Source organism: Arachis hypogaea, chromosome 12, assembly GCF_003086295.3.
Source record: "Arachis hypogaea cultivar Tifrunner chromosome 12, arahy.Tifrunner.gnm2.J5K5, whole genome shotgun sequence".
NCBI classification, from domain to species: Eukaryota; Viridiplantae; Streptophyta; class Magnoliopsida; order Fabales; family Fabaceae; genus Arachis; species Arachis hypogaea.
The window spans coordinates 115,105,994-115,133,810 of NC_092047.1; the positions used below are offsets into that span (position 1 = coordinate 115,105,994).

At 29.8% G+C, this 27,817-nt stretch overlaps 2 protein-coding genes across 8 annotated transcripts; both read right to left on the reverse strand.

Annotated features, from left to right (window-relative positions):
* Nucleotides 1–226: 226 nt before the first annotated feature.
* On the reverse strand, nucleotides 227–7,027 carry LOC112728495 (uncharacterized). 6 transcript variants are annotated; one of them, XM_072209872.1, is made up of 14 exons: nucleotides 6,970–7,027; nucleotides 5,682–5,773; nucleotides 5,219–5,544; nucleotides 3,448–5,102; nucleotides 2,831–2,960; nucleotides 2,223–2,711; nucleotides 1,872–2,093; nucleotides 1,750–1,789; nucleotides 1,588–1,672; nucleotides 1,411–1,488; nucleotides 1,244–1,330; nucleotides 1,001–1,120; nucleotides 628–700; nucleotides 227–550 (listed from the first exon to the last, which is right to left on the reverse strand). In XM_072209872.1, coding segments are annotated over exons 4-8 (849 nt in total). In that variant the 5' UTR covers nucleotides 3,450–5,102; nucleotides 5,219–5,544; nucleotides 5,682–5,773; nucleotides 6,970–7,027; the 3' UTR covers nucleotides 227–550; nucleotides 628–700; nucleotides 1,001–1,120; nucleotides 1,244–1,330; nucleotides 1,411–1,488; nucleotides 1,588–1,672; nucleotides 1,750–1,783. The 6 variants fall into 6 exon arrangements, with proteins under 6 accessions (XP_072065973.1, XP_072065969.1, XP_072065972.1 ...); XM_072209868.1 differs by lacking the exons at nucleotides 5,219–5,544; nucleotides 5,682–5,773; nucleotides 6,970–7,027 and adding an exon at nucleotides 871–916 and having other exon boundaries at nucleotides 415–550; nucleotides 1,750–2,093; nucleotides 3,448–3,585; XM_072209871.1 differs by lacking the exons at nucleotides 5,219–5,544; nucleotides 5,682–5,773; nucleotides 6,970–7,027 and having other exon boundaries at nucleotides 415–550; nucleotides 1,750–2,093; nucleotides 3,469–3,614.
* A 7,373-nt stretch (nucleotides 7,028–14,400) lies between these two features.
* Nucleotides 14,401–15,608, reverse strand: LOC112728497 (monothiol glutaredoxin-S11). 2 transcript variants are annotated; one of them, XM_072209873.1, is made up of 2 exons: nucleotides 15,469–15,608; nucleotides 14,401–15,036 (listed from the first exon to the last, which is right to left on the reverse strand). In XM_072209873.1, exon 2 carries the CDS (start codon nucleotides 15,013–15,015, stop codon nucleotides 14,707–14,709), a length of 309 nt encoding a protein of 102 aa, XP_072065974.1. In that variant the 5' UTR covers nucleotides 15,016–15,036; nucleotides 15,469–15,608; the 3' UTR covers nucleotides 14,401–14,706. The 2 variants fall into 2 exon arrangements, with proteins under 2 accessions (XP_072065974.1, XP_025634437.1); XM_025778652.3 differs by having other exon boundaries at nucleotides 14,401–15,040; nucleotides 15,469–15,607.
* Nucleotides 15,609–27,817: the final 12,209 nt, after the last annotated feature.

The following is a 27,817-nucleotide window of genomic DNA, read 5'->3' on the forward strand; positions in this document are numbered from 1 at the left end:
ATAAGCTTGATGCATGAAAGGCATCCTTTCTATGGCATGATAGTGTGGTTATGTATTTGTTGAGACATGTGTCTGAACCTGGAATAAAAAAAATTATGTGTGAATCTTTAACTAATCATTTTCAATTTGGAATGGCAAAGAACACATGATGAATATAGGTGAGCATAACGTTACAACAAACTCACACACATGTAAACTCACACACATGTTCCAACAAACTCCTAAATTAAAAATAGCAAAATATTATTGATCTTTGTATTTATTATGAATATAATAATATAACAAAGTTTTCAGACCAGACAAACTTTCTCCTTTAAAATAATAATTCAACAAATAAATTATAAATGTCACTAATCTCGTTCACAATTGAGGATTAAAGCAAATTTTGAAAATAATAACTGAATATGCAAAAATGTTGCTCTCCATGCTGTTCACGCTAAAGCGTAACCCAGAACTCATTGCTCTTCTTCTGAAACTCATATTTGTGGTCATTGAACACCCCCAACAAAAGATCTACCACAACAGATGTACGGATATATTGCTCATTTAGCTGCAAATATGGATTAATTAGTTAAATAATATGTTCAGCATGCATATAATTAATCAATATGTCTTTGGCTAACTTACAATGCCCGACACTGTGGGATTAAACTTCTCTCTCATAGACAACCATTGAAGAACCCAGAGACCAGAGTCGCGACTAAAAGTTCAGTGGCAATATTAAAGATGTTAGTGTCAATAAAAGATCACTTTAATTAAAGATGAATATAAAAGATTCATTGTAATTATGTGTATCTTTGAGGATATTTGGGCACCCTCTAGCCTCTTTCACATCAAAGTTCATAAAATCTTTTCTTTCAAGAATGTCACCTTTTAGGTAATGACCAGAAGTTACCATATCTGATAATTTTAAAGCCTGAAAATTATATTCATGACAAGACGGTTAAGGTTTATGTATTATTTTACATGTGTATAAAGAAATGGATTAAGGACACCTCACCAAGGATTTCATAATTTCTTGTCTTGGCTCAACTTGATCATCATTTAGATTAGAATCAAACTGATATAATTTTCCATCCAATAAGCTAATGACCATAAGATACCAGTGGTCACCTTCTTCCTTAATTGACACATAAATCAACAGCGAATAGTTATGTGTGGGTCATTTCACATTAAACTCGTAAATTTAGATTTAATGAGGTTTTGCATAAATTAATCCATTAAAGAATTCACATGCACTCACAAATTTAAGATCCGGTGCGACAGGCATAAAGCGATATATATAGGCAGCATTCATTTTATCCAGTGAATGTCTCATAAAATGTTCCACCTAAAAGGATTAAAGAGATCTCATTCTAATGAATTACACATAATTTAAAGAAAAGTAATATAAGTTAACATGATATTTACCGCAAAAGATGGCGGAAGCATCCAAAAAGTCTTATTTGCTTGGTTCCATGTGGCCTTCATTACTACAAGCTTGATTATCTACAAATGAGAGTAAAGCAATTTATGGCTGGAGACAAATATTCATAGCCAAAAAAAAAAAATACATGCAAAAAACAGCTTGTGTAGCCGTGTAGGTACCTTGTCCGAGATTGGTCTTCCGGGAGCTAGACAAGCAAGTTCTTCCCTAGTTACTATCGTGTCATCCACATTAATCATGGTCTCACTGAAATTCAGATGTTTCATATAAGATAGTTCAACAACACTAATCCTACAAGTATGAGCTGAAAAAGAGGAACTCACCTTGGATCTTCAATACTTGCACAAAATGCATATGCTAATCCTTCAAGTTGAACAAACTTTAGCTACATTTTAGCACATGGTCTGAATATGACCATTCAAAACCAGTAATCAATGATTGTCACCTTAATCATTGCATTATAGTAACGTGATTTCTCCATTTGGTTAGAGTTAGAGCCTTGTGGCAGTGACCTCTCACCTTGGAGGCAAGGCACACCAGCAGATTGAGCAGGAAGTCGACGTGGAACAAAAAATAATGTGGCATCCCCTGTCTTTGTCATCTTAGCAACTCGCATATTAGGAGAAGGGGAGGTGAGCAATTTTTCTCGAGTCAATGAGGATTCAACCTGTGAAATAACCATTAGAATATGAAATCCATCCAATTTTTAGGTAAAAATAATGCAATGAGGTTTGAGGTTAAGCTGGTAAGTAAAAAATAGTTGAAGACAAAGTTTCAATAACCAAGGTTCCATTACCTTAGTCGGCAATGTCCTGCAGTAATTGCTGGCAAGAAAAGCTGTAGACTTAGCCTTGGTTCTAAGTTGAGGGTTGACAATGCACTTTCCTTTAATGCTGTCAAGTCGTGAAGATTGTGATGCCTGAGACAACCCCGATTCATGCTTATCTGATATAGTGGCATCATCTTCGGCATCAGAGATATCAATGGTGACATCATTGTCGAGTTGTGCGGGGCTGCATCTCAACCTCTTTCTCAATGGTGGATCAGCGACTGGTGTCATCATTGGGTTCCTGTCTACACTTTGCTGAGTAAAATCAACGTTGCTGACTGAATCTTTGGGAGGTAGGTTTGTGTTGTACTCATCATGGTCTTTGCACTTATCTTCATTATGGTACAGCTTAAACTCCATCACCTTGAGTGATCTCTCTATGTTGCCAGAAGCCTTGGTTAGTTCTTCCATAGACTTCTTTAGCTCTCCTAGCTCCTTCACATCTCTCCTCAAGTCCTGTAAATAAACAGCACCAAGGTCTACGTTAATGGCTAATCAAGTTGGAAGTGGAGACTTATTTAAATGATTTTATTCCTTTGGATTATTGGATTAATATAATCTAATGGCTAACATACTTCAATTGCACGAAATAACTCATCTATAGAAATATTCTGCAGTTGCGGCGATGTCGGATCTTGCGTAGGGGTTGCACTTGTTGCAACAAATTTCACACCATTTATACGCATAAAAGGGTCAGTTTCAAACCTGCAACCAAATATTAGAAACATTTACTATCACGTAAATATTGAAATTGATGAAAAGTAAATTTATTTACTTGAAATTTGAGACCGAATCAGGTGCAACTGCAGTGACATTCTCTGCAGTGGCCATTGAAATTGTAAAACGTATTGCCGACAAGGTTAGGTTGGTTGACAACAAATAGGGTTTACAACTGGCTGACCGTTATGGATTTTATAAAGGAACAATTACAGGAAACAAATCGAGTGAAATTAATTGAGATATCCCGAGATTTTATTACATTTAATTCAGAAAACATTTAATTCAATATCAAATACAGAAACTTGCTATCACATTAATGAGCATTCAATTTTTTAAAATACCTAGACGTTACTCTAACTGTTAAAATTTATACTTTAAATTTTAAATTTTAATATGTCCAATTTTAAAATTCAAATTTAGAATACTGAAAAAAAAGGGTGGTTACGAAAGTTGCAGTATAAATTCAACTCACATATATAAAAAAAAAGTTTACTTTAATCTCAAGTATAAATTCAACGGTTGTGGCAGCGTTTTTCAAGGTAGGAGAAGAGCAACAGAAGGCAGCAGAAGAAGCTCGAGAGAATCTGAAGAGGCTTGAAGTTGGACTTGAGGGAACGCTTCTTTGGAGGTGATAACATTGGCTTTGCGGACATTTCTATGGGTGACTTCCATACTGGATTGGAATAGCTGAGGAAGTTGTGGCCATCAACCTTATTGATGCAGAGTCAATGCCTAAGCTTAACTCATGGTTCCATGCTTTTATTGACATCCCAATTATCAAAGAACTCATGCCTCCTCGGCATAAATTGCTCCATCTCACACCAAGGCATCACATATATAAAAAAAAATTTCTTTAATCTCAAGTATAAATTCAACACAACACACTAAATTTATGAATATTGTAATTTCTTTTTTCTACTTTAAACTCAAGTATAAATTCAACTCACATATGTAAAAAATATTTTACTCTACTATAAAATATAAAACTACTTTAACACATTTATTCTAACAAGTTTGGCTAACTCATAAGTTTAATTTATTGGAACCGCCTCTGTGAGCTCCTTTGAGCTAAACTCATTAATAGTTTAAGAAATTGGATCCATATATTAGTAAGTGGAATTTGAATAAATACTAGTTTAACCGGTTAGATCATAACTTGACTTAATGTATATATGTATGTGTATTACTTATTTGAGCTAATATATGTTATCTTCATCATATTTGAGCCATTTCTTAAGTTTAAACTAACTCTATATTTTTTATAAGCTAAATTTTAAAATAATCAGGGATATTTCTAGGACTTTTCATGAAGACATGAATTAACTATTAAAATCAACCCAGTTACCATATAAGAAAACACCCTTCACTCATAAATAAGGAGATTTGATTCTTCTCATTAATGAACTCTTTAGAAAGAATTCTGACAGTTTTCTTATTATACAAGCACATGTTATATTTATCACAACTATTTCCAGAGGCATTCAAATTTTTAATACAAATTTTCTCACTCAATTTTAGTAAAATCACTTTTTCTTTATTGTTGTCCTAACCATAGTGCTAATATTATTTTCTATGTGGTATGAACATATTTTGAGCTATAAATAGTCTTCTTAGAATTCTATTTGCTTGATTTTTTTCATTAGTTTCACAATCATTTTCTCCGTAAGCATACAAACAATATCTATGAGTGAATACAAGCTATTCGATGCATAAAATAGGACAATGTATGCCATACTTGACATTAAATTGAGTAAAAATTGACATCATACATATTTACCCTGTTAAATAAGTTTAATTATTATCATTAAATAACTCTTTTTAGAGAAATATGAGTATTTTCATGAATGTATTTTTAACACCAATTAGCTATTAAAAAAAATTCATCAATAATCCTTCACTCATTCCCTCCAATTAACAAAGTTCAATGATGTCCTGCTCAACCATAAGTTTCAACAACATTAAGAAAAATACAAGATTATTTACTGACCTTTTTTGTTCTATGGCTAGATTTATTCTATTAGCTTATAGTTGGTCTCATGCATGTCTTTTCATTGATCTTTTGTGTGGCACACCATCATTTTCAGATTTCTAAGCATCTTATGAACCCAAACAGCCACAGCCATAGACCTGTTGATGAAGAAGGTTAAAAAATTAAAGAAATTACAATAAAATATTTTTTTATGTTATTCTAAAAAATATAAAAATAAAAACATTGTAAGAAAAAAAGAAAAAAAAATGAAAACCTTATTTGGGGAAGTAAGGAACAACTCTGATGCTTGACAAATGGTTGGAAGTCGTGGGTCTCCTTTGAGGCCATTCTCTTCAGCAAACACTTTTTCCCTTTTTTTTCATGTTTCTTCTTTTTTGGGTCTCTGTGTATGTATGTGAGGCACCTTCGATAAAAAATACCTCCTCCTCGAAAAACACCACACGACGTCGATGACCATACAGACGAGAAGAACATCACAAATTTTAGTGGCGGGGTGAGCAGGGGTGCAGAATAATGTCGATCCAGGATCTGACACTTGCATGCGTTCATGGGTAGTCTCGATCCAGACCTTGGTAGTTGCTGTTAGTGCCGGGGTTCATTGCAGTGGTGAAGAAGGGTTCATTGCAATGGTGAATAAGAAGAAAAAGAAGAAAAAAATCAGAAGAGGAAGAGACCCCATCTGCAAAACAAATAATAAGAGGAAGACAAATTCAGACCTGGTAGTTGCTGTTAGTGCCGGGGTTCATTGCAGTGGTGAAGAAGGGTAATTGCAATGGTGAAGAAGAAGATAAGAAGAAGAAGAGACCATCTGCAAAAAAAAAAAAAAAAAAAAAGAGAAAAATGAAAAGGTTTATTTGTAAAAACATTAAATATTAGGGAATATTTAATAAAATTAAATATATAAATTTATATTTAATCTACACCATTAGATATAATATTAAAATAATCTAACGGTTTAAATTAAAAATTAGCCTAAAAGACTAACGTTAGTCCTAAAGATGGTTGGAGGAAGTTAACAATGTTTCCTTATTTTAGCCCTCCAAAAATTAATATTATTCTATTGTCCACTTGTCAATTTTATAACTTGCCCGTCATTTTTCAGGAGTTTTGACACCATAAACAACACTTATATATAAAGATTGAAAAGGAAAGTTGACCAAATTAAAGGCTCACTCGACTTTTCTAAGTGAAGACAAGAGGGTTTCAACTTTCAATCTCTGAAACAATGGAAAAACAGAATTTGAGATTACTTCCAATATCGTCAATTATAGTTGTTGCATGTTTTTAAGTCATAACCCCAAACAAGGCACAATAAGAAACATAATTACAAATGACATGCCTTGATGACTTAGCACCAATTCAATTCTCTCATCAACAACAAGAACATTGCCTTTTAAGATTTTAATGCATATACTGATATACACCTAGTAAGAAATGACGACCAAACTTCCATGAACATAGAAAAAGATAAATTCTTTTGACAAAATTTTGTTTGAATAACGTATACTTGGAAACATTATGTATCTAGCATCTCCCTCCAAGAAAACGTTAATGCATATATAATGCAAATTAAAAGGAAAACAGATGAATCCAAACGCAGATATAATCAAAGTTTTCGTAGTGTAAAGGAGAACAAAAGAGGAAAAAGTTGCCTTGAGCCATAACTACTCTATCCATGGCCACTGGCAAGGACAAGTTGTTTCAGAGCAATATGTAAAAGATTTACACATTATAAACTAATTTTATGGTCATGCTATATTAAAGAGTGTTTTTCAATGAAAACTAAAGATTATTTTTTACAATAGAAATAAAAATAAAAACATCATATACAACACACTATCAATTAAATAAATTTTTCTAATTTTATAATTATTTACAATCTTCACTCTTCATTCAATTTCACTTCCCACCAAATAAATTCTCCTAATTTTATTTCAACTTGGGTAGATTATGTAGAATCTAAAGCGACGGTAATTGATGAATGGAACTGGAATTAGAATATACCTTATTGCGTTATTTAAGTCCTTCAGTTGGTTATTCGGTTTAATTTGATTTGCCTCTCTTTCTGATATCAAACAACATCTTTATCTCAAGAAAATAATAATAATAATAATAAATTAAAGATTCTATCTTGGGTAAACAAAGAAAGAGAGAAATATTCTGATCATGACTTATGAATAAAATATTTTTGTCCACTAATAAAAAAACGTAAGGCATTACCTCACCTTCAAATAGGAGTATCTGAACTACCTTAAGTTACAGGTAGATGAAATAGAATAACTTATTATTATCAGTTTATCACCCATATAAATGTTATAAATATAATTAATATATTTAATCCCTACAATATTATAAATTTTTAATATTTAAAATTTAGTAAACTACCTTCTGATCTATAAAAAAGTATATGATGACATTATATATCTTATTATAGTCTCTAAAAAGCTTGATTTTTTTTTTTTGAAAAAAAATCTTAAAAAAATATGTCTGACATTAATTAGTGTAATCTTCAAACAATACATGTAGTATCACCTATTTTTTTCTTTTGGATAGTTAATGTAAATTCACTTTGACTTTTGAAAGATATATCACAAAATTTTTTTCTTTTATAGATAAATTTAATATCAAAAGTTTTATTCACTAAATTTTTTGTTAGCCTAAAGTAAATTTTTAAATTATTATATTATATGTTAATTGTTTATATTCTAGCACAAAAAAAAAAAAGAGTCAAATCTAAAATGAATAAAGCTCAATCTACAAGAATCAAATTTAAGTTTATTTTATCGTATTATCCGACTTAATATATCCGACATATGTATAGACTATAGAATTTTAACTATACCTACAAATTCACCTAAAATATGAGATCTCAATAACTTCTAAACAAAAAAAGAATACCCTACCCGATCTCTCACAATTATTTTGAAAGGATAACGAGGTCTTCAAGAAAAAAAAACACCCGACCCGGTTCCTAATCTTTTTTTTTTTGGACTGATTAACCCCTGTGTCAAAAAAAATAACATTCACTTTTTTTGGCACAAGGGCTAATCAGTCCCATAAAAGTAAAGTTCAGGGACCAGGTTGGGTATTTTTTTTTTTTGTCAAAGACCTCGTTATTTTTTGAGGTAATTGTCAGAGATTGGTTTAAATTTTTCTCAAAAAAAAAAATAACCATCCATCATTATTATGAGTAAATAAATTACTAAAAGATAATAAGATTAAGATAACAAACTAAAATTATCTTTTTTATTGTATAAATATGCCGTTAAACTCATATTTTTCAATCTAAATTTATTTAAATTTGTCTAAAATCCTTATTAACTTATACATCGAAATACTAATATAATCTCGGAACACCAATCAATCACATTTATGTAATCATGTAAATGACTCTTATTTTATAAAATAAGGGGAGGAAAATACTGTGTTTTAGTTTACTTTGTGGTCCCACGGAAGAGTTCCCTTGAATCCATCATCCACTTGCAAGGGTTAAAATCTACATGCAATATTAGAGATCATTATTTTTTGTGTGGGGGAGAGCTGAGTGTATCTCACAATGATGAGAGAAGAGATGAGTTTTTCATTGCTATGGTGTGAACAAATCGGTCCCTTCGATTTGTTTTATTTTTAAAATTAACAATCACAAATCGGACCATCTGATTTGTGTTTTTAAAAATAAAAAAAAAATTTACTGTTGAAATCGGACCGTCTGATTTCTATTTCAAAAAATAAAAAAAAAATTAAAAATACAAAACGGACCATGCGATTTGTAGTTTTTTTTTTATCAAACAAATCGGACCCTCCGATTTGTACTTTACTTTTTTTTCCAAACAAATCGGACCGTCCGATTTGAATAAAACACCATATAAAAAAAAAACACCTAATCTTCCCATAACAATGTATTACACATATATTTATGCAATATAAAAAAAAATTAGCCGCAATATTATGCCCTTAACTGAACAATTGTTGTGCTTCTCCCTCCAAGGCTCCAACTATTAGATAATTCATATCAAGATATTTGAATTATGTTAGAACAATTTTTTTTTTATTAGACAACGGGATGAATGTCCAAAAAAACCAAATAGAAAATATTTTAAATAGTAATAAATAAAATTATGGATAAATCGGTCTAATTTGATCTAAATAATAATAAATTATATTAATTTTTATTTTATAAATTGAGCTAAATTATATCATAAATTTTTTTAAATTATATTTTTTAACTATAAATACTCATATATTGTTTACAATGAAATATACATATATCTTATTTATAGCAAAATATAACGACCAATTAAAATTTTTACACATATTTCATTTACATCCAAAATATAATTTTAAAAAAGCTTGACCTATCTCGTTTGTATTCGTTTACGGTGTAAACAAGATAAATAATACGATACAAATTGGTAAATATTTCTAATAAACTACATATTTAAGTAAATAGAACATTTAATTTAGTTATTTAAAAAATCCATAAAAACTTAACTTTTTTACTATACTAATACTATAAAATATCAGAATTTAAATATTAAAATGGTTTTCACAATAAAATTTTAAAAATGATAACTAAAATGGGTATTAGTATTAACATCAAGTGCAAAACAAAACTAAATAAATAAATAAATAATCATATTTTGCAATGGCCCGTGACATTAAAATTGACAAGTTTGGTTTTGTGATGAGTCACTTCCATAAGTTGAGCTACTTCTGATGAGAAAATTGACCTGTGCTTTAGGTACATGCTGACAGGTATATTATTTTCCCAAGTTGTTGGAAAACCAGCCTGTTACAAAGGATTCGGGCAAACTAGCTGATTTGATTCATTTATCATCACCTTACACCTCCTTGTCTGCTTAGCAAAATAATAATAATAATAATAATAATAATAATAATAATAATAATAATAATAGTAGTAGTAGTAGTACACAGATTATTTTTTGCGAAGATAAACTTCAAAATATTTTTTTAAATCAAAATAATAAATATATAGTTAATAAAATTAGTGAAAAAGGAGAAAGAGAGAATAGATACAATTAATTTTGAACCATAAAAACATTTAAGAAAAATGTCTTCTCCCCCTACAAATTAAAGGATCAAGATTCAAGGCAGCGAGCGATAGATTTTATTTTGGATTTGCTTTTTAACTTTATTCTTTTGTGGACACTCTTAGCCACGATGTGATTTCTCACCAACAAATAATTAACAAGGTGCAAATTCAGGTGCAGTCGACTTCAATTCACGTAAAGTTGATAGTTGAAAACTATTAGATAAAAATTTAGTCAAATCAATCAAATCATCTAACGACTCTCAATTATCAACTTCACGTGAAGTCGATTGTATCTGAATTTCCACCAATTAACAATTTTAATTATTAATTATTGTTTGTAAAATAAAGACACATCCTTAAACGTTTGTTATTAAACTAGGAGTATTGTGCTCTTTGTTAATTAAATAACTCATGATTTTTTATTTATTAATATTTTATATCAATAATTTAAACTTAAGTTAGGTTTAGAATTGAATTTATAATTTAGATTAAAATCTGATATTTTTTGTTTTTTTTTATATCAACTTTTAAAAAATATTGTACTTCTTACTTCTTTGTTCCAAAAGCATTAATATTTGCATTTGCATTTGTAAAAGGTATAAAATAATGTAAAACATAAAAAATGATCGTAAATATATTTGATGGAAAAAAATTGTCAATTTTATTTATTTTTAAATTCAGCTGATCCCATCTTCTATTCAATAAAACCACAATTAGAATATTTAGTAATTAATAGTATATTAAGAAAGACTTATTAATTTTCAAATAAACCAATTTGGATTTGTCGAGTGGTCAGCTTACTCGTCCGCTTAAGCAAGTGTTGGAAGTTCGAACCCCGCTTTGTGCATGCAGCAACTCATTGGCCAGTGGCAGATCCTTAAATGGAGCTCAAATCTGCGACGGATTATTAGTCTTTAACCTATCAGGTTGGGGAATACCGTTTGGGTAAAAAAAAATTCAAATAATAATCTATATATCATTGGATATAGAACTGGTGGTGGTGCTGGCGAGGGAGGGCGAAAAGAAGAGAATAAAAGAAAATCTAATTAAGCAAAGAAGAAAGGTAAGGAATATAATACCACCTTTCTTTTCGGGTATAAAGTTTGAAGAATCGAAGCACTCTGTATTTGAAAGACAAGAGCTTCACTGTTAGCTTTTTTCAGAACATATATATATATATATGGACAACGCAAAAAAGATGGAAAAGTTAAATTCTTTTTTCTTATTTATTTTTGTATGCAATCCTAAGATTATATTCTGCTCTGAAACATTTTTTCCAAGTCTTCATATTCCTTTCTTTGGTTACAGTACCATATTGCTACACAGTGTTATTAGTGACTGTTTTAGTAAGGAATAAAATTTACAAGTTTATTAAAGGTAGGTTACAACTTTCATAAAGCTAATTAATTTTTATGAGTGTATTTAGTCGTTAGGATTATTGTATTTTTCTAATTTCTCAACATGCATGGGATTTAAATGAAGTTCAAACCTCATCGTTCATATGTAATAAAAAATGTTTACAAATTTATTTTTAGATTTATTTGCAAGAAGGGTATCTTTATTGGTGAAGTTGGTGAGATTGCTACTCAGTTTGATTTTCATTATTCTCATCATAAAATTATTTATTTCAAAAATTTAAATTAATAAATAAAAAATACATAAATAAATTTACATAAAATATACCACATGCAATAACTTTTTTGAATTTGAAGCATAATTATACATATACCTTTTTTTATTCTTAAAATTCTATGTCAAAAACTTTTAAAAATAATAAAAATCAAACTCTAAAGTTTTTTAGAACAATAGGATCAATTTTTAAATTTTTTTATCATAAAAATTTTAATATTATACTATAAAATCATTCATCTAAATAATTTAAAGAATAAGTAAACATACATAAATAGTACACATTTATCGGTTATATTAATCAAAACCATCGGTGTTTTTATTTGCTATATGAAAAATGCTATTTGTCCTTTAAATTTTCAACCTTTAGTCAATCTTTTAATTTAAATAATATTATTTAATTAATTATTTAAATATTCATTTTTATAGGAAGTTATTTATTTTTTTATGAAAAGTTATTTATTTTTTAATTTTTTTTAAAAGTTGAATGATGGATAATTTTTAAAGATATCTAATTACACTGTTGCTATATTTAAGACGGTCAAACGAGACAGTTTAATGTAATCCATTCTTAAACTTGTGGGTTATATGGGTTAATTCATTTATTTTTTATTGTTTATTCATGAGTTTTAATTTTCACGTTCAGACCATTTATGTCGGCTTAATGAATTATACCAATTGACCTGTTTATTTTTTATATTTTGTTTTTGAATAAATAATTAAATTTTAGTGAAAATAACTATTTTTGAACCAAAAACTTTAAATAAACGGAATTTTTTTAGTATGTGGGTCAAATTTTTTGACTATATCAAAAAACAAAAAGTGCTGAATTATTTTGAAAAGCATACAAATAAATAAATAAATAAATAGACTGCTTGATTTAGTCCACAGACTAATTCGTTTAGCTTGCTATTTTTTTTGAATTAATTGGTGTCAACTCGAAATTTAAATGAATCTGATATTAAAAGCAAAAATTTGCCCTTTTAAATGAGTAAACGAATTGCCCTCTATGATTTTTGTTGTAATTCGATAGTTGACGTTTTCATGTCATTTTTCCATCATTGTGTAACTAAACATTTTTAACTTCTTTTTTTATATAATTAAGGAGGGAAAAATTACTAATTAACTTACTAGGTAGTGTTATTACTAGTAAAGTAAAATGACTAAACAGTGTGTATATATACATTATATTATGCAACAACCCACTTTTAGTGCTGCTAGGTGCTACCCCTGAAAAGGAGATGTATATAGAGGGCCAATCAAGCCTTATATATAGAAGAAATAATTATTATATATGTTCCTAAATCTAGAACAAAGTGTTATTACTTTACACTATCTAATAATAGTAAATGACTCAATTCCATGATTAATTCCTGTCTCCTACTTTAACCATATGTTTTCTATGTAACAATTTAGTAATTCTGATGAGTGCAATTAAGGTAAGCTATAGAGTAAGCTAAGAGAATTAATTCCATTAGATTCATGAATTTCATAAGAGAATGATAGCAAAAATAAAAAATGAAAAAAACAACCATACACAGAGAGAATACAGAAAGTTTGGCCTTTATGATGCATGCGCAGATGGAAGATGGAGACAGGTAAAACTACATTATTGTGTTTTAAATTTGAGGAGTGCTAGGAGCTAGTAATTTTTATGTTTTGTAACTATTAATTGGTCATTAATAGTATTTTTAATGGTGTGAAATTATATTTAATGGTGAGAGATCACTCATTTTTCTTTTGATGGTTAAGTATTGATCACAAAACATAAAAATTGTTGCCCCTAGACTTTCTCTTTAAATTTTTATGCTGCTAACGTTCTTTTGATGAATTATTATGATAATGTTAGAGAGATAAAATTTAAAGTTATTTTATTTAACTTAACGGTATTTATAATTTTATGTATGTAATATTCATAAGTATATTTAATTATTCTAGCACAAATTAAAAAATTGATAATTTTAGCCTACTTTGAATTTTTTTTTTTATTTTCTACTCAAGCTTTTTGAATTATTATTATTATTATTATTATTATTATTATTATTATTATTATTATTATTATTATTATTATTATTATTCACTTTGCATATAGAGATCTGATCTCCAGCCATGAGAATATTATTGTCTCTACAAATAATATATATATATATTGCATTTTAAAGCAAAAGAGAATGGACACAGTATTATTGCGTGTAGATATTTTCATGCATAAGCATGCTCCGAGGATGGCTTCAAGTTTATGTTAACATGATATCTATGTTACAAGTATTATATTTAACAAAAATGTTATATGCTGTGTGGATATCAAAATCAGTTATTATATATTTATATATAAATATATATATAATTTAATTTATTTTAATATATATTTTATATTGAGTAAATAGACAAAAATACAAATAAAATAATTTAGAAGGGACAAAAATATACACCAAAAATTATAAATATCAAAATACACTCCAGAAATTATTTTTTTTTGGACAAAAGTATACTCTAAGTCTTACATAATCACTACAAACATAGTACTTTTGTTTATCAAAATTAGTCTTTGAAATGTATTTTCGATATTTATAAACTTTAATTTAGTGTGTATTATTGTTGATGACAAACTCTTTTATACGTATTTTTTTCAATTTTTTTTATATTTAATATATATTTTACACTAATAACTAATTTTAGTAGTGTACACTAAATATAGTCGTAATTAATTAATAGTATTTTACTTGTAGTACGTAGCACAAGAACAACACAAGTACACATAAAATAAACTTCATTAAGAATATTTAGCACATTACATTGTAATATGGCTATATATAACATGATCAATTTGGCTAGAAGAGATCAGATAGCTAGAAATTAACCCACTTCATAATAATATATATAAACTAATTAACAATAATAGTTAATTAATTAAAAGTAATTAAGCTCATCATCACTACAACACCCTATATATGATTTGAGCCATTATTCTCCTTCTTGTACAATAAGCTAATTAACTAATTAAGGTACATAATCAAATATGGGACATTAATTAATTAATTAATAGAATATTAATTTGTTCAAGATAAAGTAGCACTATATGGCTTGAGGAGTGGGATGAGGGAGCCACTAAGATGAAGGGACATAACTTCATTGGTGGAGCCCACAAGCTTGCCTCCGATGAACACTGCAGGGACAGGTGCAGTGCAACCAAGCCTTGTTATGGCTTTTTCCATTTCTCTTCCTTCATTGTCCTTATCAATCTCATGAATTGTTGGGTTCACCCCAAGTTCTTGGAACAGAATGTTCACAGCATAGCATAGGCAACATGAACTCTTTGTGAATATCACCACTCCCTTTTCAGATGCCAACCTTGTTACCTTCTCCATGATCTTGATATTTCAATTTATCTGTCTCAAGATAAATAAAGAAATCAAAATTTAGATTTTTGAATTTTCATGGAATAATGTTAGTGTAAAAAAGTTTACATAAATAAAAGATAATTAATTATATATTATCTGTTATATTAATAAAAATAACTAATTTTTAAATTTATTATTTAAAAATAATCTAAACACATAAATTTAATTGAATGGCCGTATAATATTTTTTATATGGTTAATATATCAAAATTAAACTCTAAATAATATTGTATATCCTGACAGAGAATAACTATCTATAAATGACTTTGATGGTGATAATTAAATTAAGAGTCTTATTGATGTGATAGATAAAATTAAATGGAGAGAATATAATAGTTGGTGAAACTAGGAAAATAAATAAAAAACAAATACTAAATGTAAAATGAGAGTTGCATTTGCTTTACAAGATTAATTAATTACCTTATACTGTTGTATATGGCTAATTGGAAACACTTGAAACACCAATTAGATCAAATCCAAAATAGTATTTGAATTTGACCCTATATATAATGGATGATGAAAAATGGGGTGGTTGAACAATGTTTATTTGTTGCCTAATGAGGAGAATTGGGAATGAACTCTTAAATTATTTTATAAGAGGCTTTGAGTTTTATTTGAGAAATGAGAACCAACATACTAGGCTATTTATAGGGACATGGTGTAGCAAAGAGAGTGCTTGCTTTGAATTGAGCACATTGATGTGAGGAGAGAAAAGAGGTTGTGCTTTTTAGATGCCATGTAAAGAAAGAAAATAATAAATGAATAAACAAATAAAAACTTTAGAGACAAAGACTATTGTGCATGTATGTATATATGACTACTTTAATTTAGACTAAGAACAAGTTGGGAGACATATATTATTTGCATATGCCTAAGTTAGTAGACATGCAATGAGAACATAACCGTGAAATGTGAAGAATTTAATTTGAACCCTTAATAAAGATTGAAATAAAATAATAGTTAATACTTTCGAAAGATTACTCAATTTTTATATTAGTCTTTCAAAAAATAAAATAAATCAAATATGTCAGGTATGAGTTGTGATGTCATGACTACTTAATATATCAACTCGTCAATAGTTAAAACTAGTAAATTACAGAAGTGACGAATGAATAAATGCGACTGGTATTTTTAGAGGATGAATTTAATTAATTTTATCTTTTGATTTTAAAGATCACATAATTTTTAGCGACGCTTTTGAACATTAACTCTAAAATAATATGAATAGTAATAATATCTTGTCACATGACGAAGCAATAGTGCAATATATTCATTATTCAATTTTGTTGCGTAAGGCGTGTATGTCCATCGACCATTTGTTAGAAACTAGTGCTTTATGACAATAGAAAATGCTTCAATTCATTCTCTATCAAAAAGGTAACAAAAGTGTAAATACCGGGATTGTGTTGGTCAATTTATACCAGATTGAAGATTCTTATATTATCAACCCACTTTGAATTTGAATCTTTACATGCATAAAGAGAGAAAGAGGTTGAGACAAAGATGGCTTTCATGGGATTCTTGTTTTTGCGCCCATCAATTTCGGCTCTCATAGATCAGATGCACCCTTACTACAAGCTAAGTATATATTATATATATACTTATGTTCTATGTTATTACTTGCATCGGCACTTATTATATATAAATAACTAGTAGTAACTAGTAATTAAGCAGGTTTTAAATTGAGATGGTGGATTGGTGGTAGTTCTCTATTGGTGATATTTCTATTATGCTTGTTCGGTTAAGAATTTTTTTTATATTCAAAGCCAGCGTGATTCTACATAGATATTTTTACTCTCTTCTATGTTTATTTTATTTTTTTATAATAATAATCGAACTTTATACTTTTTAACATAAACTAAGAAAAAGAGGAACCGAGCGAACTCTAATTCTAATTTATCTCATCTAAGAAATTCTTCCAAAACAAAATAAAATACCCTTTAAGAAAAAAAAATAATGTTAGTCCGTCCTATTCAATTATGTTCACGAGTTTATACATTTTCTGAAAAATAAGAGATATAATAAGTGTGACGACCTAGTTTTAAAACTTGATATGAATAAGGCTTATGATAGAGTCGAATGGTCTTTTGTTTGAGCAATGATGAAAAAGTTAAATTTTTGCGATAAATGACTAGATTGGATGAAAGAATGTGTGACAACGGTTTCTTACTCTGTTACTGTGGATAGTCAACCACATGGTTATTTTAAACCATGTAGAGGGTTGCGTCATGGCGATCCTCTTTCTCCCTACTTATTTCTATTTTGTGCAGAGGGTCTCTCCCATCTACTCCACAAAGGAGAACAGAAACAGGATAGTTTTGATTTGAGACTGAATCACAGATGCCCCAAAATTACTCATCTATTTTTTGTAGATGATTCAATTTTATTTAGCAAAGCTACAGAAGGAGATTGCCGAGGCTTACTAAGTATCTTACAGACCTACGAGGGTATAAGTGGCCAAGTATCTTACAGACTTACGAAAATTTTGCGGCTGTTTTACAAAATCGCCGCCAAATGACATATTGCGGCGCATATCGCGACAGTTAGAGACAAGGCTGCAATCAGGATTGTATTTAACGGCGGTTTTTCTTGAACCGCCGCCAAATGACATATTGCGGCGCATATCGCGGCGGTTAGCGGCGATGCTTCAATAAGGATTGTATTTGGCGGCGGTTTTTCAGCGAACCGCCGCTATCTGTAACGTCAAGTGACTCGTCATGTTACATTTTGCGGCGGTTTTTATTCCAACCGCCGCAAAATGCGTATAACGACATATTTCATTGGTTTTCTTTAAGGGAGACACTCTGATAAAGATGCTTAAAACGTCTTTTTTTAAAGATGTTTGTTATTAACTAACATTTAATACATATAATTGATTAAACTATATTATTTTTGTCAAAGATTAGACAAATTGATTTTGTCAAAAAATTGATAAACCAAACCTTGAACCGATTTAAATTAATATTTCTTTATAAAAAAAGACTACAATAATCTTATTATGGAAAATGAGTAAAATATTTTTATTATATTTTTTTTAATTTTAAAAATCTTAAATTCTAACCCTATAATGATACAAAAAAAAAGGAAAAAAATATTAAAATTTAGGAATATATATATATATTAGTCAATTTTTATAATAGAAATATTATAATTATTTTTAATAAAAAAATAAATTTAGACCGGTTTAAGGTAGGATTTATTGATTTTTTGGCCAAATCAATTTATCTGATCTAATTTTGATAAAAATAACGTAGTTTAATCAATTATATGTATTGAATTTTAATTCTTAAAAACATCTTTAAAAAAGACGTTTTAGGCGTCTTTATCTAAGTGGCTCCCTTCCTTTAATAACAACCATCTGGATATAATCTAGTTAATTTAAGACTACTATTTTAGCCTACATATGGTTTAATCATTGTTACTTAATTTCGTAACACTTTTTTTAGATCTGTTTTACGTAAAAAATTTCACAAATTAAATAAGCTATATATGTTAACTCATGTGAACAAATTTACCAATAAGATTTTCTCGTTTACTTTATTGTCATTTAAATTTGCATTCAAACATAAATATAAAATAAGAAAATATAGTCATAGGCTGGTTTTATAAAGTTAAAATAAAGTTGTAACGAGCATATATTAAAGTTACTCTTCTTTGAAGTTATGCCTTACTAAACATAAATCAGGAAACTCTAAGAGTAGATAAACATGTAAACCTGCGACCCAAATCATTAAATTAAGAGAATCAATATAACTCTTATAATAAAAAATCAAAATTTCTCTTCAACATTGTATTGACCTAGCGAAAAATTAATAATTAAAAATATTTTCCACAAGTCATTAAAAATTTAAAACTTTATAATTTTACCAAAATTATAATTTTAAATTTTAAATTTTTTATTTTAATGATTTGTTGAGCATTTATTAAAATAAAAAATTAAATTTTTTTTTAATAACAATCTTAACTTGTATTCTTAGATATAAGAATTCATAATAACTAAATTCAAAATTAATTAATGTTTTATCAAAATTAAATACTAAATAGAATAAAAATATTTTTATATGAAAACCAATCAATCATCTATATAATTATTAGCACTATATACATTGAAGAGTCATTTGGCTTGGTGGTAACATGACATTGTTAAAGTTTTTCCTTCTTCCAGGTTCCAGGTTCGAGCCCTGCCTTCTTCATTTGTGGAAGGTTTACATAGAATTGATATTCTACAGTGATCCACATGTTGTGGGTCTATTGGTGGGCGCAGATTTAATGATTGAGTCGGTTGAACCATTGGACCACCGGTTGGTTCGATTCTAATAACTATGAACTGGGATTTAATGGGAAATTTAAATTTGGCGGCGGTTTTGAAACCGCTGCAAAACTATAATATGTTTTCTTCATGTTCGACATTTAGCGGCGGTTTGTAACCGCCGCAAATTGGGCAATTTCAATTTTCCTTGGTATACTGCGGCGGTTATTCCAGCGGTTGACTAAAACCGGCGCTATCCATTTTGCCGCGCCCTATCTTCCGGTGTTTCATGAAACCGCCGCGAAATGTATTGCGGCGGTTCAAAATCGCCGCTAAATGGCGTTTTTGTTGTAGTGTAGAGAGAGAAAAATGCAATGGATAAGTTGGCAGATTACATATAGACCCAAAAATCAAGGAGGACTAAATTTCAAAGACTTAAAGGCTTTCAACCTTACAATGCTTGCAAAACAAGGCTGGAGGCTACTTACTAAATCGAATTCACTATAAAGTCTACAGGAGCAAATACTACAAGTTCACAAGTTTTCTGAGAGCAGAGACAGGGAATAACCCATCATGGGGCTGGAGGAGTGTCTTGGAAGGCAAGAAAGTCTTGGAAAAAGGACAAATTTAAAAAATTGGTAGGAAAATATGGTGAACATTCATACAGATTCTTGGGTCAATGACTACACTGCAATTATGTCTATTTCTAATCAAAACACTGATAAAATTCCTCAGTGGGTCTCAGAGCTAATTTTTCCTAACAAAACTTGGGACCAGGATAAAATAGCAAAAATTTTTCAATCAGAAATCACTGAAGCAATCATCAATACTCCTATCTGTGAAGGAGATGATAAACTAACCTGGATGCGGACCAACAACGGCGGATATTCTGTAGCGCCAGGTTATCAAGTAGCATTTCTCTTCTACCACCCTCCAGCGGAGTTCCTCCCTGATCAATGCAAGCAACAAGAGCTTTGGATGAACATATGGAAGATGAAAAGCCAACCTAGAGTAAAAAATTTTATCTGAAAGATGGCTCATGAAGGGTTACCAGTTAACCAAAAGCTGCATTCTAGAATCGCTTCTTCTAACCCGATGTGTATTCGCTGCCAAATGGAAGAAGAATCAGTGGGTAATTGGATTTTTGACTGTCCGAACTCAGTGGAAGCATGGAGCTTCGCAGAGCTTGAAGTTTCTGCACAACAAATGAAACTATAGAAGCGATGGTTAGAGTTCATACAAGCAACCAGACTTAGAAGCCACAACTATTCAAGTGATATAGAGCTAGCAGCAAACCCGTGCTGGCAGATCTGGAAAGTAAGGAATGAATTGGTCTTCAATAAAGATCGGAGGATACCTTGAATGTGTGTAGACGCGGCTCGCCGATCCATGCAGAGGAGATGAAGAAGATGAACTGGACATGGTGTTCTTCGTGAGAGAGAGGAGAACGAAACTTCTACTGAGGAATTAAGAAAGTTACTTAATTAATGTAATTCAATTACATCACAGTCTTTATTGGATATTTTCCAAAATTACCCCCTATGTGTAGTCCCTAGTGGACAGTTCATTTCATTTTATTAATGAAATATTTTCTTTGAAAAAAAAGTTTGTGAGTTCAGCGGTGCGGATTTGACAAATTCAAAATTTTATCTTAATCTGCTTTTTTTTTTTGCGATTTCAGTTGGTTATTAGTTCGTCAGTTCGGCCTGTTTTACATAAATACCTAATTATATTTCTAATCCTGTTATTGATAATATTATAATTTTATTGATGTGTATTATATATTATAGTGCAATGATGCGAAGTTTTTTGTTGTCTTTGCAATTATAAATTTGGTTCTATTGCAATACCATGAGTAAATAGCTAAATTAGTCCCTAAAAGATTACTCGATCTCCAAAGTGGTTTTCGAAAAAATAAATTAATCAAAATTGTCCCCAAAAAATTTAAAAATGGTCACGTTAGTCCTTCCGTCTCCCCTTTATTCATTCCGTCAGTAACGCCGTTAAATCTTGCTTATGTGGCCATTAGTGTGTCATATCAGCATGACAGGTTGGTGCATAATGGCTGATGACAAGATATATTTAGAGATTTATGTCAAATTAGTCCTAGAGAGAGTAAATCCTAATCCCTTCTTCTCGTTAAATGCCATTGTTGCTGCAGCAGCAAATTGATTCTACAAAGGCCAAAATTGTTGTTGAACTGCATCATGGGTAGGTAAGTGGGGATCGCAGTTGGCCACTGTCGCAATCACACGGAAGTAATTCTTCGAGCTCTTCGCTGCGATGGCGGAGGAGGAACATGGACCAAGTGTGCTTTTGTGGGTTGAAGATAGTGATCAAGAAATCTGGGACAATAGAGAATCCAGATAGATTGTTCCATGTTTGTCTAAGATACTGGGTGAGTTATGAATATAGTCTTCTTCAAGCTCTTAGTTATTTGTGTGGGATTTTGAGATTTTTGTAACCTAATATTTTGCAGAAGGGCAACTACTGTAATTACTTTAGGTGGGTTGAGGATGATGAGTATGAATGATTAGATAGTGCAAAGGGAGATGTTAAAACTGATGCAGAAATGGAGAGTGGTCTTGTTGTCTTGAACCATAACCTATCATGGAGAATGATGAGCTTAGAAGCTGAAGTTAGAGCACTTAGGATGCAATTGTATTTTGGATTAATAGTTGTGATTGTGGTGGTTATGATTATGTGTGTATTCTTTAGTGCCAAGTGAAGCAATTATTGTGAAATTGTGGATGTTGTGAACCTTCTTAGTTTGTTGTTATTGTATATATATGAACAAACTTCTGAGTAAACCTTTTGATATGCCATGTTCATTTTTTTTAGTATTACAAAAGTCTCTACATGCACTATTTTTGTTGATCATAACATAATTTTAGCAAATCAGAAAAAACAGAATTAAAATGAAGTGAACTAGGATTAGCATTACAGAATTAAAATGAAGTGAACTAGGATTAACATAATTTTTGGTGTGGGCTTAGGTTTGGGTTCAGGTGTGGGTTGAGGAGAGGGTAACTTGGTGGGTTGAGAGTTGTTCCTTTTTGGTTGAGGAGATTTTTTTGTGGTCTTCCAATCTGGTTGAGATATTGCTTCATTGTGGTTCTTATTTAGTTTCTATTGGGGTTCAGGGATGGTTGGCAACTGTAGTACATTATCATCATCCTCGCTCATGCAGTCAACCACGTGTGGCTTAGAAACTACATGCTTAAAATATATGTTTATCAGGTGATGATTCCTCCTGCAGTCCTTAACCAATGCCAACAGATCAGCATCATTTTCTAGCCTCCTCAAGCCATCGTCGAGACGTGTTCCAGGAACCTTCCACAAACAATTGTTCATCTCAGCATATCCTAACTCCTTATAATATCTCTTCACAAAAAACACATCTAGAGTATCTGCTTCTACACCCATTAATACTTCAGTATTATCTGGTTCGTAAAACAGATATCCTGATTCATCTGTTTTGAACTTTTCACCATGGTGAAATACGAAGGTCATAGGGGGACCTTCCATCTGCAACCAAAACAAAAACACACTGAACTATTGGAAGATTTTTTAAAAAACAAGCAAAGCAGAATCATCATCAACTACAAAAATAAAATACACACATGCAGGTATACAGAGCACAAACATTTTTCTCAAATCTCGAAAAATAGAGTCATTCATGGGTCACCACGCAAGCCCTAAGCCTGAACATATTTTTCAAACCCTAACATTACAAACAGTAACAATGGATTTCCAACTATCATAAAAACACATTCGTCAGGAGATAAAACTACAATCACTCTCAGAAAATAACAAAAAAAGGTAACCTACCTCTCACGCAAGGCAATGGTGTGCCCTCTTCGCTTGACCAAGGTTGTCACAAACCGGTCACCTTCAACTCCAACACAATGTCGTCGTCGGTCTAGGCTGATAGTCGCCATTCAATGCTTCGTCTTTGTGGAGGTGAGAACCGAAGACGAAGGGATTAGAGAGATGTTTTGTTTTCAGAAGAAGGATGGAATTAGAGAGATGTAACGAAACAGGGATGAAAAATGAAGCGTTGTAAAGGGTGACCAAAGAAAACGACGCCGTTGAAACTTTTGTTGACATGTCACACTAACGGCCTGGTAAGTAAATGGTAACGTCGTTAGTCAAATAATAGACAAAAGGACTAACGTGACCATTTTTAAATTTTTGGGGGATAATTTTGATTAATTTATTCTTTTAGGGATCAATTCGGAGATCGAATTATCTTTCAGGGACTAATTTGATTATTTACTCCAAATACAATTATGAATTTATCAATAACATTATGATCAAATTATGTAGGTCGGTTTCGTATATACTATAATTGTGGCCTATCATAATTCCAGAAACAAAATTTAAGAGAAACTCTGAGAAAAAAATTGAAGAGCATACAAAATGATATATAATTTTTCAACAATAAAAATACAAACATTATTTAGTTTAATTTTCAAATAACCATTATAAATTGAAAAAATGTATTATATATTTTGTTTGCTATTAAAAAATTAAATCATATATTTTAAAATTTTTCATAAGTGATTTGGTTGGATTGATTTCTACTGATTTTTACTGATTTTTATTAACTTTAACCGATTCTTACCGATTCTTGTCTTTAAATAGTCTTGGAATTGAATCGGATTGGTTGGAGATCCAGTTTACCAGTCGGCCGATTCGGTCCGATTTTACAACTATATTATATACTTGTATTGTATTTCCTGTTTGCGGATTTTTCCATATATATATTGGGCTCAGCTTTTTTTGCTCCTAGTTTTTGGACTTGTATTTTTATTTCTCCTCGAGAATTTTTACAGATTCTTACTCCTCTTAAATATTTTTGGGTCTGAGAAAAAGCGGGCCCAACGTGAACCAGATTATCTGAATGGGCCATTGTCTTGGTACCTAAATTTGTTCTAACATTGATGATCCAACTAATGTTGAAGGATTCAAGGTCAAGGAACTAAGCAGACACAAACCAAAAAATAATAAGTGAAACTAAGAGTTTGTTTGGGAAGTGATAAAAATGACCTTTTGTTTTTTTTGAATTATATTAACATCTAACAGTTTTTAAAAGATGCTTTTAATTTTTTGAAAAATTATTAAGAATTTTTAAAGAAGTAAAAAAATATAACTTTTTTTATTTTTAAAAATTTATTTTATCATTTTTATTTATTAAAAAGAGTTTAATTAAATTATTTACTTAAATATATAATAATTTATTTATAAACTATTTTTAATATAAATTTTTATATTTTAATTTTTTAAAAAAAAATAATTAAATTATTTATCCAAATCGAATGAAAGTGAATAAAATGTTATGTATTTATTAAAATGTTGTCCAATGAAAAAAAAGTTGCTAAATTTTGAAAATTTAAAAACGTAAGATATGTTAGGGGTGTGCATGGGCCGGGTGAAACCGGGTTTAATGTGACACAGACCCGACCCGAAATATATACTGGGCCTATTTGTTAGACCCGAACCCGACCCTAGACCCGATGAAACCTATACACTTTCGGGCCACGATTATACCGGGTGAAAACCGGGCCGTTAACATTATATTACCTTAATACCTTCTTGTAAGTTAGCATATAAAAATATCCAAATTTCCAAGACTCCAATCATTATTTGACATAGTAAAATTCACTTAGAAAAATATAATAAGAACCAACTCTTCTCTAAAATTAAAGCATAACGATAATCAATACTAATATTGCCTAATAACACCAAATATTTAAATCAATACAAATAACACAAGATTATGCATTAGTCTAAAGTCTTATGCATTTTAAACATAAAATATTAACTTATAGTCTTATATATAATGACTAATAACACAAAATATTAAGGTTTACAACACTTAAATTTCACATAATAATAGCCATCATCCATCACTAATAACAAAATATTAATTATGTATGATGACCGGGCCACTGGGCCGATTTCGGGTGACCCGAGCTATGGCCCAGACCCGACCCGAAATAATGACCGGGTCTATTTTTGAGACCATACCCGGTCTTAGACCCGATGAAATCACACCAAATTAGCCCCTAAAGTGTTCGAGACAGGGCCGGGTCTTCAAGCCAGGCCGGGCCATGCACACCCCTAAGATATGTGGTCAAAAGTATTCACATATTGATCGAAATTTATATAACAGTCTTCTAGTAGTAATAGGTTAGAGTTGAGATCCAAAATGTAGGCAGTTAAAATGGGCTAAACCTATCGGGACAGTCCGTCTACTTGTTTAAATGGGCGGGTTTTGCCTATAAAATTAATTCTGTTTAAATTTTGGGCTAAACGGGTTAGTTCGCGGATTAAATGGGTGGCCCGTTTAAATTTTTTTACTTTTTTTAAAAAAAATAGTATTTTTAGTTAATATTTCTTTCGATTCGATCCGAAAATCTGACTCATCAACTAAAAAAAATTATTTTTTATGGTTTTTGACCTAAAAGTAGTATTTTTTGTCAAAATATTTTTCAAAAAATAAAATAAAATGATAAACGGACTGGTCTGTTTAACTAAAAAATTATGGCCCGCAAATAGAGCAGGCTTAAACGGGCTAGTCCGTTTAACCCGCAGGCTTAATGGGCCGGCCCTAAATGGACCGGACTAGCCCGTTTGATAGCCCTACCAAAATGTGACATCTCACTAGAGAGTAGAGATGCTCTAACACACGTGTGAAAGTAGAGTTTATAAACCCTAATAAATGAAGCCCAAGATATATAAAACTCTAGCGTTATTTTTCCACGTTGATAAGAAATGGATTCCCTTCGTTTAACGAGTGAACAAAAGAGTTACACGTGTCATTACCACTGTGTAATTACGCTGTTCATCATAAAGAACCAGCAATCCAGCATAAAAACAATCTAGCTTAACGCACTCAGCTGCAGTAAATTAAAATTGATGGTTGAAAATTATTAAATTCTTTAATTAATTTAATTAAATTTTTATTTTATAATTTTTTATTATTAATTTTACATAAAATTGATTATATAGTTGAGTTTTTATCTTATTTTAATTAAGAGTATTTTATGTTATTAATTTGATGACATTCTAAACTGGAATATTTGGGACATCATAAAAGATTATTAAACAGTAAAGAAAAATTTTAAAAATTAGAATACAGATTACACAAAAATTTAAAAGTAATAAAATGTAAATATAAAACGTAAAATTTAATATTCAGAGGCATTTACTTAAAAGATATAATTGTTACCTATATATAACAAAAGCTACTTTTGACATATATAGCTATAAATTTATATATTAAAATATGAAATTTTTAGTTATTATAGTACTAATCAATTTATTTGTTGAGATATTAATGTACTATGCATTTTTCGTTAGTAACATATATAAATAATTGATTATTTAAATATTAATATATGACTTTATATTTTTCATTATTCCCATACAAAAATGAAGCTCTCAAAAGATTCAAAAATATTATGAGTACACAAAAAACTAGTTACACATATTTATACGTAAATATTAAAATATATGTAATATTTCACATATTTTTGAAATATTTTTTATTTTTAATATATATTATATTTCATATGATGAATAATTAACTTAGTGATTAATTTTTAGTTACACATATAACATAATTGTAAAAGTCATATACCATACCCATTCTATTTGAATTGTAAAACTATTGTTGTATGAATTTTCTTCATTATATTAGGGATGCTATTGCTTGACCAAGTAGACGTAGTGCCCATGCATAAAATTTAATTTAATTTAGAAAATGGTCCCCGTCCTATATCTATATAGAAATAAAACAAAATTATCTTGTTTTGTGGATATGGACGAATAAGAATAGCGCGAGAGGCACAGAAAGTTTTAGCATCACCTCCATTTTTGTTGCCATGCACGTTCTTGACTCGATACAAAGATTGTATTATTGCAATATATGCATGCATATATATAATAACCCTAAGTATATGAGCCTATAATAATAAGATGATTATCCGTCGCACCAGGTACCCAAATTGAATGGTTAGGAATAAAATTGCTTTAAATTATTATGATCGCGGTTACGTTGTGTTAGATGCGGTCGTGCTTATTATTGTCAAATGCATCATATATAACTATGTAATGATGCTTTGTAAAAATTTAAAATAACTATACCATATGTACACCAAAATCAGTTAACAAAGTCAGCTATAAGTATAAAATACATATTGAAATATAAATACACGTTGAAAATAAATTAAATTACACATATATTTATATATAAATACATTGATGACTGATTTTAATGACTGATTTTAAAATACGAATAGTATTTTTAAATTTAAAAATAGAGTTCATTTCGGAAGTCATTATTTTCATTTAACATCGGTCGTGTTTTTTAAATTCTAAATTCTAAATTTTAATTTTTTAAAATAAAAGAATAATTTTATAATAAAAAATTTAATTAATATTAATTACTTAAAAATTAATTTTTATACTTTTTCCTATAAATTAGCTTATGTAGCTTATAGCACTTAATTA

What these genes read in the sequence shown, in the direction of transcription:
- LOC112728495 (XM_072209869.1), bottom strand. An exon ending in AGTTATTTCGTGCAATTGAA is followed by an intron (nt 2,712 to 2,830) that starts GTATGTTAGCCA and finishes GTTTATTTACAG; the next exon opens with GACTTGAGGAGAGATGTGAA. An exon ending in GCAGGACATTGCCGACTAAG is followed by an intron (nt 2,094 to 2,222) that starts GTAATGGAACCT and finishes GTTATTTCACAG; the next exon opens with GTTGAATCCTCATTGACTCG.
- LOC112728497 (XM_072209873.1), bottom strand. Translation starts at nt 15,015, where the DNA reads ATGGAGAAGGTAACAAGGTTGGCATCTGAAAAGGGAGTGGTGATATTC.